Source organism: Trichosurus vulpecula, chromosome 9 (genome assembly GCF_011100635.1).
Source record: "Trichosurus vulpecula isolate mTriVul1 chromosome 9, mTriVul1.pri, whole genome shotgun sequence".
NCBI lineage: Eukaryota > Metazoa > Chordata > Mammalia > Diprotodontia > Phalangeridae > Trichosurus > Trichosurus vulpecula.
The window spans coordinates 1,047,501-1,064,710 of NC_050581.1; the positions used below are offsets into that span (position 1 = coordinate 1,047,501).

Genomic DNA, 17,210 nt, shown 5'->3' on the forward strand with positions numbered 1-17,210 from the left:
AGGACTAATAACCCTAACTTATTTGTATAACCTTGGGCAAATAATTTCGTCTTTGTGAACCTTAGTTCCCTCCACTATATAAGGAGAATAATTATCCTTATGCTACCTACACCTACAAGTCTTAACCTGTCTGAGCACCCTTAATATCTCAGTATTTGAGGAGTGTGACGCTTTTTTTCCATTATGAAGACCTGCTCTGAATTAATAACTGAATCCATATCAATAAATCCTTCTCCACAAACAAGTCTGACTCATCTCCACTTCCCACACAGCACCAAATAGGGAGCCTTGGTCAGAATAAGCTTTCAGGAACCTGCGGCAGATTCGCTCCTGCCTAGGAAGTTTTCCCACCTCTTCTCCAGATGTTAAAATCCTGCTCACTTTTCAAGGCCTTGTTTAAGTCCCCATCTCCTCCAGCACCCCAGAGAACGCTGGTTTTCCTGAGCCTTGCTTAGACGTATATCTGGGAATTATTAGGCCAGGGGCAAGTTCTGCCAGGGGAGCTGGGTGGAGATGGCAGCACGGGAGCAGTCCGACCGAAGAGGTTTGCTGTGCTGCGAACCCCGAGAATGCCAAGGCAGAATTGCCTGGGACGAATTCACACACTCAAAGCCTGCTCTTAGTCGAGTGGCAAGAGTTTGTTGTAAAGGAGATAGCAGCTGGTGAATTTCCTTCGGGGAACGTGCACCTTAATGGGGGTGAATCTAAAGCGTATGTGTAGAAATGCGCAGGGAAAGGAATGTTAAGGATGCCAGGGGTTCGGGTGTCTTTGGGAGCAGGCGTCAGTGATCTGTGGATGCGAAAATTCAGGGAGTCAGCAGAGGCAACTTTGTTGATACCAAGCACTGAGGGAGAAAAGATAGTTTTTGTTTAGCTGCCAGAGGCACGGACCTTGGGGATCTGGCTTGAGGGACGAGTCCTTGGCCCAGCCAGGGACGAAAATCCTTGGGCCAGGCACCCGTGTCTGTTCTTGGTCTAAGGAATTACAGGGTCAACTCTGCGTCCGTAACAAGGAGAGAAATTGGGTGGGCCTGGGTTACTTAGACATGGCCTTAGGGTTTTGGGGGGTCCGGGTCCCACCACCCCATCACAACTGCAGTAACAGTAACCTATCTTTCAGCTAATTCAGCCTACAGCCCAGTAGGGGGTTAGGATTGAGAAGAATGGGAGTCCAGGAGAAAGGGGTATCACAAATGACAAGACCTGGGAGTGTGGGGGTGGCCCAGGAGCGGTCTGCAGCAAGGCAGTGCACGCTGGGCACGAGCCTCCAGGCGCCGGGACAGCAAAAGTGGGTGGAAGCCCACGACTTCCCCAGGGACCGGGATGGTTTCGCTTCTGCTGAGATAGGGGTGTGGCCGGTCCTATCTCTCCTACCAGGATGAGCTTTGAGGCCACGAACCAAATCTCTTGGTTTTTTTCTCCCTCCCCCGAAAGTCTCGTCTTCCGCTTTTTCCCCTTTCTCACTCTCACCCCTACCCCAGAGTATGGTGCAATCAGTGAGTGAGGGCTTGTGGGAACCGGAGATGGGTCCCCAGCTGGGGTGTCCCCAGCCTGGCTGTGCAGTACTGGGAGTGGGGGCGGGTGGATGGTACCCTTGCAGAAGGCGGCCACCGCTTGGGACCGAGCACCTGCACTGTTCCTGGTGACGACAGCCACACCCTGGGCCCCTCCTGGAGTGGGTGGGAAGAAGCAGCTCTGCAGGACCAGAGTCCTCCCTGGGCCTTCGGAAGGCTTTTGGAGTGGGGCGGAGAGGTGGGGCGGTGGGGTGGGGAGGAAGCTGGGGTCCTGCCCCTCTCCAGGGACAGTGTGAATCTTGTTCATAAGCAGAGGGGCAGGTTAAACACGTGTTTCTGAAGTCTGCCCGCCCCCCGGGAGGAGCTTGCTTAATTATGTTAATAAGGACACCCGGCGCCTGGGCTGAGATTGTGCATGGAGCGGCGGTCCCCGGGCAGACGTTAGCGAGGCAGAGAGGGCCCCCTGCCCGGCCTGGAGAAACCGACAGGGCCCGGAGCCGATTGGCCCCGAGGGCAGTGACGTCAGGAGCCCAGCGCGCGAAACCGCGGAGGGATGGAGGGGGCGAGAAAAGCGAGGGCGGGGCCAAGCCTCCTGCCCCATCCGCTGCGGCGGGAGCGGCACAGACGGCCGTGGGGACTGGCGAGTCGGCGGAGGGGTCGGAGGAGACCCCAGCTCTTTGCCGCGCTTCAGGTCCTCGCTCCCCAGCCCGCGGGATCCTCGCTGCCGCCGCGGCGGGGACGCCCCCCAGTCTCTTCGCGAGGGGGAAGACGCGCGTGCGCAGCACGAGAAGGGAGTGGGCTGGAGGCCGAGACCCCAGGCCCGGAGGCGGGACGCGTGCGCAGACCGTGGGCTGGAGCGGGGCGGGGGGGCGGGGAGCGACGTGCCGGGGACCCCGGTGCTGCTGAGAGCGCGCCCCCCCGGGCCGCCTCCGCACGCACCCCCGCGCTCGGACGGGGTCGGGCCGGGCCATGGCGTTCCTGTCGGGCCCGCGGCTGCTGGACTGGGCCAGCTCCCCTCCGCACCTGCAGTTCAACAAGTTCGTCCTGACGGGCTACCGGCCGGCCAGCAGCGGCTCGGGCTGCCTGCGCAGCCTCTTCTACCTGCACAACGAGCTGGGCAATATCTACACCCACGGTGAGCCCGGCCCCCGGCCCCGCGCTCCCGCTGCGGGGCGCCCTCCTCATCGCCAGCTTTCCCCCTTCCCCGCGTCCTGAGCCCGGCTCGCGGATCACCGCGCACCCCGTCCGCGCACGGCTCCCCACCTCCAGCGCTGCAGAAGCCCCCTGTCTCGGCACGCATCCCATTGTCCCGCATCCCTCCCGCAGCGCGTCCCGCCTCCAGGGCCGTCCCGCCCTTCACTCTTTGGCCCTACTTCGGCCCCTCATGCCTGGAGCAGTAGGGACCGCGGGGACCAGGGAGAGTCCGGGGAGCCCAGCTGGTGGAGGAAGGGTCAATCCCGTTACCCCGGCTGCAGTGGCGGCCCCCGGGTTCCCCATCGGGATCATCCGTGGGTAGGGGGATTCAGGAAGCAGGAGCCGGTTACGATCTGGGGGGGAGATTTGGAGCTAGGGGCAGGAGGTGTAGTTTCCGGGAAGGAACGAGGCTCTTTTAGGGAGATGGCATTGGGAAGAGACGCCTGGGTGCGGGGAGGGAGATTTCTGGGAGACGTTCACTTTGGCCCGGTGGACCGGCGTGACAAAGCGCCCATTGTTTGTGACCCCGGGCCTGGCCAGTTTTTGCCCCACCCCCATCACCCTAAAAGACCTCGAGTGTTCGGGGCCCCATGACCTCCCTGCGTCCTCGGGGGGCGGGGGGAGGTGGAGCTGAATCCGAGCGGGGTTGTGACCCCGGCTAATCCCTCTTGAGCCCGGGGGGAATTAGCCTGGTTCTCTATCAATCCCATAATCCCTTGGGGGGGGTCCCACCGGCGGCCTTGGCCCGACCGCCCGTTTTCCTCCGACTGTGCGGTCATCGCGGGGTCACTTGTTTTCCTGTGATCCAGTGAGCAGGGGCAGGGAAGGGGTCCTGGGAGCTAACTGGCCCTCCTTTCCCCGTTAAGGACAGCCCGCTGCCGGCCCTGGGAGCTTCGCTGTCCCATAGCGCCCCCTGCCGCCGCCCCTTTGCCCTCTTGTGGCCCGCCGCCTCGGTCAGGGCCGAGCTCCGCTGACACAGCGGCCGGGCTCACGAGGCTTGTCCTTGAGCGGGTCGGGGAGAACAGAAAGAGTTCCCCGAGCCAGGCCGGGCCGCGGGCGCCGCCCCAGGCCTGCTGCTGCCCGGGCGCCTGGGCCAGGGCTTGGGTGCGAGCGCTCGGGTAGGAGGCTTATTCCAGGACCGGTCATGCCCACGTCTTACGCCCCCATGTCGGGCAGCGTCCTCCTCTGTAGGGAAGGGGGGGGGGCGGAGAAAGCGGAGCCTCGCTGAATCACACCCAGGTACAGGGATATGACAAGCTGGAGCTTTTGGAGCCGAGTGATTGACTGGAAGGGAGAGTGCGGGTCGTTGTGTCTCTCCTGCCACCCTTGGCTCAGCTTCCCGTCTTCTGCAAAAATCATTGGAAAGGCCCAGATTTCTTATTTCCCCAGATTGTGCTTTGGAAGAAGCTATGGGAGGAGCTGGATCACACAAGCACTCTGGCTGACACTGTCCCTACATCTCTCTACCTTCCCTTCCCCCCACCCCAACAGGCTTGGCCCTCCTGGGTTTCCTGGTGCTGCTGCCCCTCACCATGCCCTGGGGACAGCTGGGAGGGGGCGGCTGGCTGGGGGGAACACACTGTGTGGCCTGCCTGGCGCCCCATGCAGGCTCTGTGCTCTACCACCTCTTTATGTGCCACCGTGGGGGCAGCCCTGTCTACGCCCGGCTCCTTGCCCTCGACATGTGTGGGGTCTGCCTCGTCAACACCCTCGGTGAGCTGGGAAGGGGGGTGGCGTGAGACACTCGGGTAGAGAAAGGGGGATGGGAGGGGAGAGATGGTTTCTGGATTCTTTTTTGTGGGGCTTGAGATTGAACACTTCTCACTCATCACTCCTTACGTTCTGTTTCTCCTTCCAGGGGCCCTGCCCATCATCCATTGTACCTTGGCGTGTCGACCTTGGCTGCGTCCAGCAGCCCTGGTGGGCTACACCCTCATATCTGGGTTGGCAGGCTGGCGAGCCCTTACTGCCCCCTCAACTAGTGCCCGGCTTCGGGCCTTTGGCTGGCAGGCAGGTGCACGACTGCTGGTGTTTGGGGCTCGAGGGATGGGGCTGGGAGCAGGAGCCCCAGGATCCCTGCCCTGCTATCTTCGGATGGACGCGTTAGCATTGCTGGGGGGGCTGGTGAATGTGGCCCGGCTGCCTGAACGCTGGGGGCCTGGTCGCTTCGACTACTGGGGTAATTCCCATCAAATCATGCATCTGCTCAGTGTTGGCTCCATCCTGCAACTGCATGCTGGTGTTGTACCCGATCTGCTCTGGGCTGCCCGCCATGCGTGTCCCACGGACTGAGCTGTTTTTTTAATCTGCAAAAAAATGCTCCCATTCCTTGAAGCTGGTTCCTTTTTTCCTTCAAGGCCCCCCAAAATCTATAGCCTTGTCTTTCCCTAAGTCTCCCCTTTCAAATCTATCAAGCTTTCTCATGTTGCCTAATCACGAGCTTGTCTCTGGAGTACCAAAGGCTCTCATTTGAGTTCCCTAAATGTGTATGCTTTTCCTTCCTCAGGATTGTAGAGGGCTGTCCAACTCTATAGAATTCATTTTTTCATCTACTACAGAATATGTTTTCACAGCCTGTCATGTCTTCTGGAGCGGTTTCTGTTGATGAGGCCTCACCCCAGTGATACTGTGATGTGACAACATCAGGAAACAATGGATTATAGGCCTCCACTATTCTATTATCCTGTACTGTGACCTTAGACAAGTCATAGGGCCTTGGGTCTCTTGTCTGTAAAATGAGGGGCAAGCTATATGTTTTATAACTCTGAAACAAAGCTTCATCTAGGTTTCCAACTCTGGATGTTTGCATATGTACCACCCCTTCTCAGAGCCAGTAGTCAGGAACCTTACCTATTATCTAAAGCCCTTTTGTTCTTCACTAAATTCTGTGGGGACCAGTGAAGGGCTCTCCAGCTCCTCCAGGGTCTGGTGGCTTTAAGCACCACCTCTCAGAAAGCATTTGCACAACTAAAGTCTCCTTCCCTGGCATGCTAGCCCTTTATTTTACTCTGTACAAGCTCCACCTCTTGAGTTTCTTCCCTTCTCTCTCTCCTCCTAAAACCTTCCCTCCCCCGCCACGACCCCCTACAACACCATGGATTTAAGGATACCAAACACCAAGATGTCTGCTTCTTGCACAAGGCCTCTTTGCACAAGGATTGGGCCAGGGTGGCCCCTGCAGAAGAAAATTCAGCTTCTCACAAAGACGTTAACAAATACTCCTAAACTGGGGCAAAAGACTAATTCTCTGGTCCAAGAATTCAGGCTTTTTCTACTCTGCATAAGATGGATCCAGACAGTTTTTAAATGCCCAAGCAAACTTTAAGCCTCACCTGTGGACTGAAAATGCCCAGGTCTAAACTCCTGCACTTTTTACCTGAGGATGGTGCTCTTAGACCGGTGGATTTGTAAGACTTGGAAACCTCTCCATTCCTGACAAAGATGCAACTCCGATCACCAGTCTTCTTGTAGGAGGATTCTGGCCTTTTGAAACAGGAATGTCTCCCACCCTAGACCTTATCTTTAGGGTTGGTAGAACCAAGGATAAAATCAATAAATGGAGCAGGATGAGCTAATCAGGGAGTTGTTTTGGGGGTCACTCTTTAAAGATCTTATAAAGGCAATTTCTAGTAATCTCAATGACAAAAATAGCCAAGAGTCCCCAAGATTCCAATAGTTTTTATTAGACTATGCCATTTCCAAAATTTATAGAAGGGATCCTAGAAAAAAAAAACTGGTCCTTCCCCACTGCCACCCCCTCCCCAACCTGTGGAAAGCATAGGCCTATATATATAGAAGTGCCCTCAAAGTAAAGAGAGCCCTGGAGTGAGGAACAAGGATAAAAAGATTAAAAACAGACTAGAGTTTGGTTGAGGCTCAGTTGGGGTCAAGTGAGTCCTCAAAGAGGCTGAGGAGGTTTCGGGGTTCAAAGGAGGGACCCTGGGGCAGCTCCGGGCTGATGCCACTTAGATCCAGGGGGTCCCTGCAGGCAAGGAGGTGAAAGGAGGGGAGAAAAGAGTGAAGGCCAGAACTCATTCCACCAACCAGCCCCTTTGTCTCACCTTGCACACAAGGATACCCCACCCGGAGTTTAATGATTCAGTTCTCACTTTTCTTTTGCCTATTTCCCAGTTTTCAGCTACCTTCCAGGATGGGTTTTCTTCTCCCCCTTTTCAGACTCGGGTACTCCTTACCTTATCCTCCGTCCACCTCTGACATCAGGGGAACCATTTCGGGGGGTGGAAGTACCCCCAGGGGAGCGGGCTAGGATCATCGCTGGAGACAATGGGGGGCTGTAGGGAACAAAAGCAAAATAGGGAAGGGGGTCAGGAGCACAGCAGAGAATATCCCCCTGAAAGTCATAAGATTCTAGAAGAGAAGCACAAGGCTAGCTCTGGAGCAAGGGTTCTTAACTTTTTTGTCATGGACCTTTTATCAAAATATTTTCAAATCTATAAAATACACTGGATAACGATGGATTTAAACTATAAGTACATTTACCAAAATAGTTTTTTAAAAAGCTCATAGACCCCAGATTAAGTAAATTTTGTAAATTTAATCTTTTAAACCATTGATTAATAAAAATCAGGAATGTACTCCTAAAGAAAAAAAATTCCATTATTAGCTGAAAAAGGGTTAATGTAGTAGCTGTCTCAGGTAAACACCGTTGTATATTTGCAGATTATGCATGCTGGGGATTATCTCCCGCTAGCAGTTTGCTTTGTTCTTGTGGCATTTTCCCAACCAAAGGATCTCCTCACGTGCCATCTGCTACTAGTCAGATAATTTCTCTTCTGACTCCAGAAAGAGCTTGAACAAATCTTTGCTCCACTTTTCCTTTTGTCTAGGTACTTGGTATATCTTAACATAGCTCTACTGTATCAGACGCTGTCGGATATATTAGATAACACCCTAATAGGACGCGTCAGATAAATAGGATACAACCTCAGTGTGAAAAGATCTTAAACTTGAGCCTGTAAGGTTAGGTGAAACATTGATTTCCTCCTTCATCATATCTGTTTCTGTACTAAACAAGAAACCTGTGTTTGAAACAAACTAGAACTTCATATAATGAGATTTAGTGTAATATTGTAAATCCCTGCTCCTAATCTGTAGTTTGGGACGGGGTACTGCCATCACCACTTATGTGATGGAAGCTTCACGTTAAGGGTAGAATGTCAGAAATCTTCTAACTTGACCCAGTCTAGTCAGCAGCATTTATTAAGTGCCTATTACTTGCCAGGCATTAGGGATATAAAGGCAGAAAGTTCAGATTCAAGTAGTTTTTCTAGGAAGTTATATGCCCACTTTTTCCCCCCTGAGTTTATGTTGACTTACCCCAAGCTGTCATCCTCCCAATCACTGGAGATGCTACTGTCTAGAAAGAGGCTAGAAAGTGGGGAGCTGGGAGGGGTGGCTGGAGGGCCCAGGGGGCGGAGCCAGCTGGCTGGGTGAGCCAGGCTGTGCCATAACCAGCACAGCAGAGAAAGGAGACCCTATGGGAGAAGGTGAAATAGAGGTGAAAACTCCAAAACAGAACAGGAGTACTCAGAAATGTTAGTAGGAAGAGTAATCAATGGAACTTACTTGCCATAAGGCTCGACCTCTACTCAGGACCTCATGGGCCATGCCTCCCAGGGGCCCCCAGTGCCTCAGCTTCCTTATGACTTCCAGAGCCAATAGAGCTTCAGCTGTGGCACGCTTCTTGGGGTCTGGTTCTAGCATCATGGTGAGGACAGAGCGCAGCTCACAGGATAGGCCTATGGATAAAAATAGGAATAAATTGGCCTACTTCTCAAGAACCTGTTTTCCCAGAACCCAAAAGTGGTTCCCTGCGATTCTCCCAAGTACCCAAGAGAGACCTTCTTCAGTACCTACCACAACTTAATCCCAGAACTAGAACTCAATTATTCCATGGTCCAATTTTGCAGTAGTGATAAATGCACAGTATATTCTTTGGCATTCCCCCAGCCCTCCTGATACATAAGAACCTAGGTGTACCCTTTCTGTCTACCCTGGAATCCAGGTCAAACCCCATTTTCAGAACTATGAAAGGGTATCTTGCCATTTGGTGCCTCTTGCCACTCTTCCCGTTCTGCCTCTACTCACCAGCAGTGAACTCAGGAGGCAGATAGCCCCTCCGGAGTTGCTGCCAGCCCTCCCCACCACGGGGCAGCTCCATGTTGCAGGCGACTTCCAGAATGGTAAGGCCCAAGCTGGTAAAAAGAGAAGTATTAACCCACAGAAACGAACTTATTTGTGTTCATACCTCAGGATAAAATATCCCTATTCATCCCCAAAAGCACAAGAGGGAAATGGCAGCCACTTATATTGCATATATCAACAGAGAGTCTCAACATTTTTTACAGAGAAATTTTTTTGTGGAAGTCTTAAAGAGCGCTAGTAGGGCAGGGAATGGAGTGAGATTGCTGAAGTACCCGGGAATGGTCACTATCCCCTGGAGCCTTTCTCCAAATAACTTGACACAGAAATCTAGGCACTTCTTAACCTAGCCTGGAACCAAAGGCAACTGACTCCTCTGGAATTCTAATTCCTCCAGTCTTTCAGGGCTCCTTTCTGCTTTTTAACAGCAAGGTCCCTGAGCAGAATGGAGAAGGGAATTCTACCTTTAGCTGTACGCCCTTCCTGATGATCACCTGGAGAGGAAGAAGCTACCCACTGGTCAGGAGGCTATTTCTGGAGACTCCCATAAAGTCACATAATGCCTTCAGGCCATTCCTGAGACATACATTTTCTTATCCATGGACATTTCTCATTTTCATTTATTTCAGACTCTAGAAACATGGGCCTTAGCATCATTTGGGTAACCCTATCTAGATTTCTCAGGGATAACATTCGCCTGGAGCTCAATCATCTTCAGGGTCAGAAATTCCTTCCAAAAATTCTCCTAGTAATAGAATAATATCCCTTCTCTTAGGATAAAACGTCTTTGAACTACTCAGCCTATCGCTACATAATCCCACCACCACCTCCCTATCCCAACTCCTAAAGCTTGGTTCTTCATCTTCCTCCTCCTACTCACCTGAACACATCTGCAGCTGTCCCATAGCAACCCTGCAGCAGCTCTGGAGCCATATAACGGGGGTCACCCTCTTGGGCCTCACCAGGCCCAGCTGTCTCCAGCTCCACCAGCAGTCCAAAGTCTCCCAACTTACAGCGGCCTCGGGGCCCCAGAAAAATGTTAGCTGGCTTGACATCCAAGTGGGCCAGTCCATGTCTGTGCAGGTGTGCCAAGGCCAGTAATGTGTCCCGAAGATAACCCCAAACCTGGGCCTCAGGTAGGCCAGATCCTCGAGCCTCACAGTGCTGTTGTAGATTGGGCCCACATAGCTCTGTCTGCAAATACAGGAGCCCACCCTCTTCCCAAGCTCTCTCCAAACGAACACAACGAGGATGCTGTCCCACTTTTTCATGACCCCCAACTTCTGCCAACTTGAGGGCCCGGTCCTGAGGACCCCGGAATGGGGAGACTGAACGTTTCACAGCATAGAGACGGCCATCTTCCTTGGAACGAACCTAGAAATGGGGTGGCAGGTAGGACACTAAGATATTGCCAACTCTGGAGAAGGAAGAGTTTACAACTGAGTATAACACGCATATGGGAGGACATGACTAACTTTAGGGAGGAAGAAAATAAAATCAGTATGATACCAATATGTCAAAGGTTCTGGGACAAAGATATTAGAATTGAGGTACCTAGGTCAGAATGTAGGGAAAACAATGAGGATGGGAAAGAAACCAGCCAAACCTTATGATATTAATGTTTTCTAGCGGGGAAAGGTTTGAGGACAACAGTAAAATGAGGAGTGTGTGTATGAAAAGGATTTTCTGTTGTCATCTTTGGGGATGACAAATCATATTAGATGAAATAATACTGATTTTTTTATGTTATGAGACTATTGTAATTTTTTTCTCATATGTATTTATTTGTCCCTTAGACTAGGGAAGTAGAAGTTAAGTAAAATGATTACCTAGTAATATGAACAGAACAAAACAAGCCACCCTTGCCATCAAAAGACTTACTAGTTGGCTAAGAATAAACCTAGCTGAGTGACTCTCAAAATCAACTTTGTGGATCTTCTGAGAGTGAAGCTGTTCTCCCCATCTGGGGACCATGAGGAAGCAAACACTCCAGTAGAGCATCATGACCAAATTAGAAACATATAAATGGAACAATTTAGAAAGGAAGCTATATATCACAAATCTAGGACAAGATACCTTTCTTTGAGCTCAGGGCTGCCTCCTCCAAGAAGCCTTCCTCATCCTCCCAGTTATTAATACTCTCCCTCCCTGAATATTCCTAGAGTATTTTGTTTCATTTCTCCTTTGCCCCCCTCACTCCTTATCTTTTATTTTACTTGTCTGTGTACATGTCATATCACCCAGTAAAATGTCTGATCTTTGATGGCAGGAACTGTTTTTTAATCTTCAAATCCTCGATGCCTAGCACATTACTTTGCACACAGTATGTGTTTAATAAGTGAAGTTAATTCCATACACTTCTAAGTATATTATTTCTGAATTTGCATGTTTATTTTTCCTCCTGAAATAAACCCTAAAAAATGTGATTCTGTGTTTTGATATACGTGGAGACGGCAGAGAAGGGCAAAAAGGAAGTGTGTGTCAGAAACGGGCACCAAAATGTGGAAACAGCATCAGTAGACGGGGAATAGTCACTTGGGGACTGTGTATCTATAGTAGATCTCTAAACTCCCGGGAGCCAAACAGGGAAAGGGATTAGGAAGCTCCAGAAACTCAAGACTAAGTTTCAGTTGGAGTTGGGCTGTTAGAAAATTTTTGAACGTAGTAAAAGGAAAAAAGCTCTGGATACAAAGTCAAGAACAGTGAAAAGAACCCCCTATCAACTTCATTTGAAAAAGCTAGTTCCAAGGAGAAGACATCGAGACCTGCAACTTAGGGTTAGAACCTTTACTAGGAGATGGGACTCTAAGTAGGGACATAACTGTCTTCTTCAAAGGTCTTGAAAGAATTTAGCGAAAAGAAAAGAGGTGGAGTTTAATTATGAGACTAAGGAACCTCTACTCCTCCACTCACCTTGAAGACCTCCCCAAAGGAACCCCGTCCCAATCGCCCAAGCCTCTGGAAACTCTGCTGGAAGAAAGACTCTGGCCGGTCTGGGTCATAGCCACGGCTCTGCAGTGCTCCTGGGGGCCCACCCAGGAATGAAACTCCTCTGGGTCTGGGTTGGCTCCAGCCTGGGGTTCGAGGGGGAAAGAAGCGACTGACAGAACCACTCCCTTTGGCAGGGGGCCGTGGTGGGAGGCTTCTGTTCAGGCCCCCAGGCCTCTTAAGAGAGAAGCCAGGCTCAGCATGACGAAAGTAGGCAGGAACTGGCACAGGAGTACCACTCAGGGGTGGAGGGGCCCCTTCTGTTGGGACTGGCATGACAGGCACAGGAGACCCTACAAAACAAAGGAAGTTAGTAACTACTAAGAGTAGGTTAAATGGTCCTAAAGAATAGCTTACAAATGACACAAATGACAAAACATCAGTCTTCTGTTTACCGAATGAAGATGAAATTAACGCTCAAAACTCTCCACAATCTGGCACCAACTTAGATTTCAGTCATTTCTCATTATATAACCCTTCTGGCACTCTACATACTAACCCTAAATGCATACATCATTCTTCAATATAGTCTCTCCAACCCTTGGGCATCTGCTGAGGCTGCTCTCAATGCAAACTCTCCACATCTCTGCATGTGGAAATTCTTCATTTTTTTCAAGACCCAACTCAAGGGGCCCTTTTCTTCATGATATTTTCTCCAACTCCCACCTAGAAATGACTTCACCCTACCCTCAATCTTCCCTGTCACTCTATCTGACCCCTCCTAACCACTTAATCACATCCCAGCATAGAGGTATCTGCGTACGCCTGTTCCCCGGACCAGACAGGGGCCAAATATAGGTCAGCGAGGCTCTTCTGTGTCCCCGGTGACAAGCACAGGTTCTTGAATATAGTGACGACTTAGGAGGAAATGCTTTGCTAAACTGAGGGCAGAAGGCCCGCATCACAGTACAGGCCGGCTTCCATGGAAGACAGGAACCCTACACACACAGATACACACACGCACAGCGGCCCAACAGCAGGGCCAGCCTTCTGCAGTTCGGCCTGCTCAGACCAAGCGAGGCCTGAGGACAGCCGGCTTCAGAAGCAGCCCTCCCTCCTCTGCGCTAGTAAATTACACGTCAAGCCGTCCATGCCCCGGGGCCGGCCTCCGCCGCGCTGCCACCCGTCCCGTCCCGGGCAAACCAAGAGCTGCAAACGCACAGTCAGAAGCGGACAGCTACAAGGCGACACATCCCTCGCAAAGGAAACGTCCCGCAGATAAAATGAGAGTTCGCAAAGCGAGGCGGTTCTTGGCACGGGCGGCCACTCCGGGAGGGGGGATGTCTGTCATTCAGGTGAGGAGAGACCAGAGCCCCAGGGGTTATTTTTGGGAAGAAGTGCGGCCGCCTAGGAAGCTGTTGCTGGGGGGTCCGCGAAGGGGGAAGGCCCCCACCTAGGGCAGGGTAAGGAGCACGAAGGGGCAGGCTGCCCGTTATCAAGCTTGGGGCAAGGGGCTAAGTCTCGGAGGTCAGGAAATACCCTTCTGGAAGGGGAAGGGCTGCCAGAGCAGGAGGAGGAAGCGGGAAGAGAGGGGGAGGGATACGGGGGGAGGGGAGCAGAGAGAGGGGTGCACGGGAAGGGGTACGGAGCGGGGGGAGCGGGGCTATCAAGGAAGCCTGAGGAGGGCTGGGAAGCGGAGGGCTAAGCACGAAGGGACGGTCCGTCAGGAAGTTAAGGGCGGGGCAGGGGCCGAGGGGAAAGGGAGAGGGTCGGGGGTCCCGAAGGAGGGCCGGTATAGAGAGGGAAGGGAAGAGGAGGGGCCGAGGGAGGAAGAGCAGCCAGGGAGGGCGGGGCCGGGCCGGGAGATCGGGGGATGAAGAGCTGTCAAGGAGGGGAAGGGGCTTGGGGGCGGGGCAGAGCGAAGACTGGCTGGCCAGGGCTGTGAGGGAGGGGAAGAGGCCCTGGAGGAGGGGCTGAAGGCGGGCCCTGAGAGGGGCGAGCCCGAGGTACCTGCAGCTCGGGAGGCCGGGGCTGGGGCTGTTACCGAAGGTCAGGGGTCTTCTCAGGGTCAGGGGTCAGACGCTCATCGCCAGGTGGGGCTCGGGCTCCTGCCCCGGGTGCCCCGGATGAGCCGGTTCGGCACGGGGCCGGCCTTCAGGGTCGCGCGCAATGGTGGAGGGAGGGGGGACAGGGAGGGGGAGGGGAAGGTCCCGCAGTCGGCTGGTCCCAAAGACTCCAGCGCGCGGAGGGGTCGGTGCGACTGGGAGGGGCCCATGCGCGCGCGCGCGGTGCCTTCTCGCGCCAAAAATTCTAAATGAGTCTCGTGGGCTCCGCCCGGGAATGCCTCCGGCCCCGCCTTCGCATGATAGATTGACCAATGAGCTGTGCCGCCGCTAGCCCGGCCCCATTACATATCTGCCTACGTAGCTTGGAGAGGATCTGGGCCCCGCCTACCGACTTCCCGGGTGACGTCAGCAAAACCGCGGGGCGGGCCTTCCAGCTGCAAAGCTCCGCCCCGCCCCGCCCCCCCCCGTGGAACCAGTCCCGCAGGTACTTGGTTGGGCACCGCACGTGGCACGGTACCTCTGCCGCCTTGCAGTCGGGGAGAACCCTGGAAAGTCTGAGCCGGAAGGAATCATGGGATGGAAAAGCTTGCCATCTAGTCCTGTCTACACTGGAAAAAGAATCTCCACAGAACCTCACTGTGGTCATCCGGACTGTCCTTGACGACCCAGGATGAAGAGGCCGGGCATTCCACTTTGGGATATCTCTAAATGCATCAAGCCTAAGTCTGTCTCTATGCACCTGCCACCCCACCGTTCCTAGTCCTATCTTCCTGGTCAGACGCAGCTAGTATGGAAGTGGATGGAGTGCCAGGAAGACTCGTCTTCACCAGTTCAAATCTGGCCTCAGACACTTACTAGCTATGTGACCCTAGGCAAGCCACTTCACCCTGATTGTCTCAGTTTCCTCGTCTGTAAAATGGGGACAGTGATAGTACCTCCTTTATATCTGTACGTATACAGGAACATCTGTAAAGCACTTAGCAAGGTGCCTGGCAAACTGTAGGCACCAGATAAGTGCTTATTCCTTTGCCCTTCTAGCACCGAACAGAATGTGTCTAATCTTTGTTTTCCACATGACAGCCTTCAAATACTTGAACACATAGATCATTTTCTCCCGGAGTCTTCTCCAGGCTATACACTCCTAATTCCTTAAACCAGTCTTCACAGGGCGTTGTTTCAGGCTCTGCATGGACCTAGTTGCCCTCCTCTGGATACTTTTCAGTTTATTGATGATCAGTAATCCCTTATCTCAATAATATAAGCTGATGGACCTCATTTTGGGGATGGGGAAATTCTGACTTACAGAAGGGTCACGCAGGAAGAAATGCAAAGGGATCCAGAGAGGCCAGCGGGACAATCAGTGATCATAGGCTTCGTTGAAAAGTGAAGACAAAGGACTTCTCTGGGGCGCCCCAGCCAGCTCATTCCTGCCCTTCTTGTCTCTGTCTTGTCTCCTCTCTCTGGCCCAAGAAGCTCAGAAATAGAAGAGACCTAAAAGTCATCTAATTGAACTCGTATCCAGAAAACCGTGTCTTCTGCAATGTAACAAGCAAAAGCAGTCATCTGATCTTGGACAGCGGATGTAAAACGGGTTTAGAGGAGGAGGGAGTGAGGCTTGGAATCCATCACCTCAGCTAACACTGTGTCATCATGAGCAAATTTCTTATCTTTTCTATGTATTAGTTTTCTATCTATAAAAGATGGGATAATAATGCCGGCAGTCCTAACTTCACTGTGTGGTTGTGAAGCTCAAATGAGATTTATATATGTGTGTGTATGTGTATATACATATATGTGTATATACACACACATACACACACACAAGTAATTTGTATGCTTTAAAGATACTGTAATTGTTGTTCAGTTGTTTTCAGTCCCATTCAAAATCCCATTTGGGGTTTTCTTGGCAAAGATACTGGACTGGTTTGCCATTTCCTTCTCCAGCTCATTTTACAGGTGAGGAAACTGAGGCAAACAGCGTTACAGTGACTTGCCCTGGGTCACACAGCTAGTAACTGTCTGAGGCCAGATTTCAACTCAGGAAGTTTTCCTGACTCCAGGGCTCAGTACTCTATCCATTCCACCACCTAGCTGCCTCAAAGATAATAGAACGGGTACCCCTAACAGTCTTCATGCAGTTTTAAGTAATTAAAGCTTTAATAGGTTATTATTTTTAATTATTATTCAGACTTTCCTTGAAGACTTCCAGAGAGGGGGGCCCCTTACTCCCCCATCCACCCTAAGGCAGTCCGCTCCACATTTTGGGTAGCTCTAATTGCTAAGAAGTTTTCTAATACCAAACTTAAATCTTCCTCTCTTCAACTTTCACCCTATTGCTCCTGTTGCTGCCCTCTGTCTTCATATGGTTCCTGGGTTTGTATTGGCGTATAGACTCCCTAATATTTGATATTGTCCACAATTATTTGAAATGGAATTTCTCTTTCTGTCTCTTGATGCTGAGCTTTGTTAGTAATATATAGAAATGCGAATTATTTGTGTGGGTTTATTTTATATCCTGCAACTTTGCTAAAGTTGTTAATTATTTCAAATAGTTTTTAGTTGATCCTCTAGGATTCTCTAAGTATACCGTCATATCATTTGCAAAGAGTGATAGCTTTGTTTTCTCGTTGCCTATTTTAGCTCCTTCAAGTTCTTTTTCTTCTCTTATTGCTAAAGCTAACATTTCTAGTACAATATGGAATAACGGTGGTGATAATGGACATCTTTGTTTCACCCCTGATTTTATTGGGAATGCTTCAATGCTTTGCTGATGGCTTTAGCTAGATGCTACTTATCGTTTTAAGGAAAACTCCATTTATTTCTATGCTCTCTAGTATTTTTAATAGGAATGGGTGCTTTATTTTGTCAAAGGCTTTTTCTACATCTATTGAGATAATCATATGGTTTCAGTTAATCTTGTTATTGATACGGTCGATTACGCTGATAGTTTACCTAATATTGAACCAGCCCTGCATTCCTGGTACAAATTCCACCTGGTCCTAGTGTATTTATTTCTTCCCCCTGGAGCCAAGCAGAAGTCTAATCTTTGATCCCTGTGACTGCCCTTTAAGTACTGGTATCTTTCATTAACACAAAGGACTGAAAGGGACCTGGGGGATCATCTAGTCCAACTTGTACCCCAACAAATTTCCTCTACAAAATAAGCCTACTAAGCTTGTCTTCTTCAACTAAACATCATGTACCATGGTTTCTATTCTTCTCATCATTCTGGTCACCTTTCTCTAGCTTGTCAATCACCCTTTGGGATGTTATCAGTGTTTACTGATCTTTCCTCCCACTTTCCCCAGTTCCTCCTCTCCCCAACCCCACCATGCTTACTTTCAGA

At 51.3% G+C, this 17,210-nt stretch overlaps 2 protein-coding genes across 2 annotated transcripts; one reads left to right on the forward strand and one right to left on the reverse strand.

Moving 5' to 3' along the window:
* The first annotated feature begins 2,139 nt into the window (after nucleotides 1-2,139).
* PAQR4 (progestin and adipoQ receptor family member 4) lies at nucleotides 2,140-6,283 on the forward strand. The gene is made up of 3 exons (XM_036738310.1): nucleotides 2,140-2,649; nucleotides 4,200-4,421; nucleotides 4,567-6,283. Exons 1-3 carry the CDS (start codon nucleotides 2,484-2,486, stop codon nucleotides 4,998-5,000), a joined length of 822 nt encoding a protein of 273 aa, XP_036594205.1. The 5' UTR covers nucleotides 2,140-2,483; the 3' UTR covers nucleotides 5,001-6,283.
* A 213-nt stretch (nucleotides 6,284-6,496) lies between these two features.
* Nucleotides 6,497-13,106, reverse strand: PKMYT1 (protein kinase, membrane associated tyrosine/threonine 1). The gene is made up of 8 exons (XM_036738309.1): nucleotides 13,020-13,106; nucleotides 11,784-12,151; nucleotides 9,751-10,244; nucleotides 8,817-8,923; nucleotides 8,295-8,467; nucleotides 8,046-8,203; nucleotides 6,902-7,000; nucleotides 6,497-6,690 (listed from the first exon to the last, which is right to left on the reverse strand). The coding sequence occupies exons 2-8, from the start codon at nucleotides 12,132-12,134 to the stop codon at nucleotides 6,585-6,587; spliced, it is 1,488 nt and encodes a 495-aa protein (XP_036594204.1). The 5' UTR covers nucleotides 12,135-12,151; nucleotides 13,020-13,106; the 3' UTR covers nucleotides 6,497-6,584.
* Between the last annotated feature and the right edge of the window lie 4,104 nt (nucleotides 13,107-17,210).

What these genes read in the sequence shown, in the direction of transcription:
- PAQR4 (XM_036738310.1), top strand. Translation starts at nt 2,484, where the DNA reads ATGGCGTTCCTGTCGGGCCCGCGGCTGCTGGACTGGGCCAGCTCCCCT. An exon ending in GGGCAATATCTACACCCACG is followed by an intron (nt 2,650 to 4,199) that starts GTGAGCCCGGCC and finishes CCACCCCAACAG; the next exon opens with GCTTGGCCCTCCTGGGTTTC. An exon ending in CTGCCTCGTCAACACCCTCG is followed by an intron (nt 4,422 to 4,566) that starts GTGAGCTGGGAA and finishes TTCTCCTTCCAG; the next exon opens with GGGCCCTGCCCATCATCCAT.
- PKMYT1 (XM_036738309.1), bottom strand. Translation starts at nt 12,134, where the DNA reads ATGCCAGTCCCAACAGAAGGGGCCCCTCCACCCCTGAGTGGTACTCCT. An exon ending in ACAGCTGCAGATGTGTTCAG is followed by an intron (nt 8,924 to 9,750) that starts GTGAGTAGGAGG and finishes TCTTTTTACCAG; the next exon opens with CTTGGGCCTTACCATTCTGG. An exon ending in GAGGTCGAGCCTTATGGCAA is followed by an intron (nt 8,204 to 8,294) that starts GTAAGTTCCATT and finishes CTTCTCCCATAG; the next exon opens with GGTCTCCTTTCTCTGCTGTG.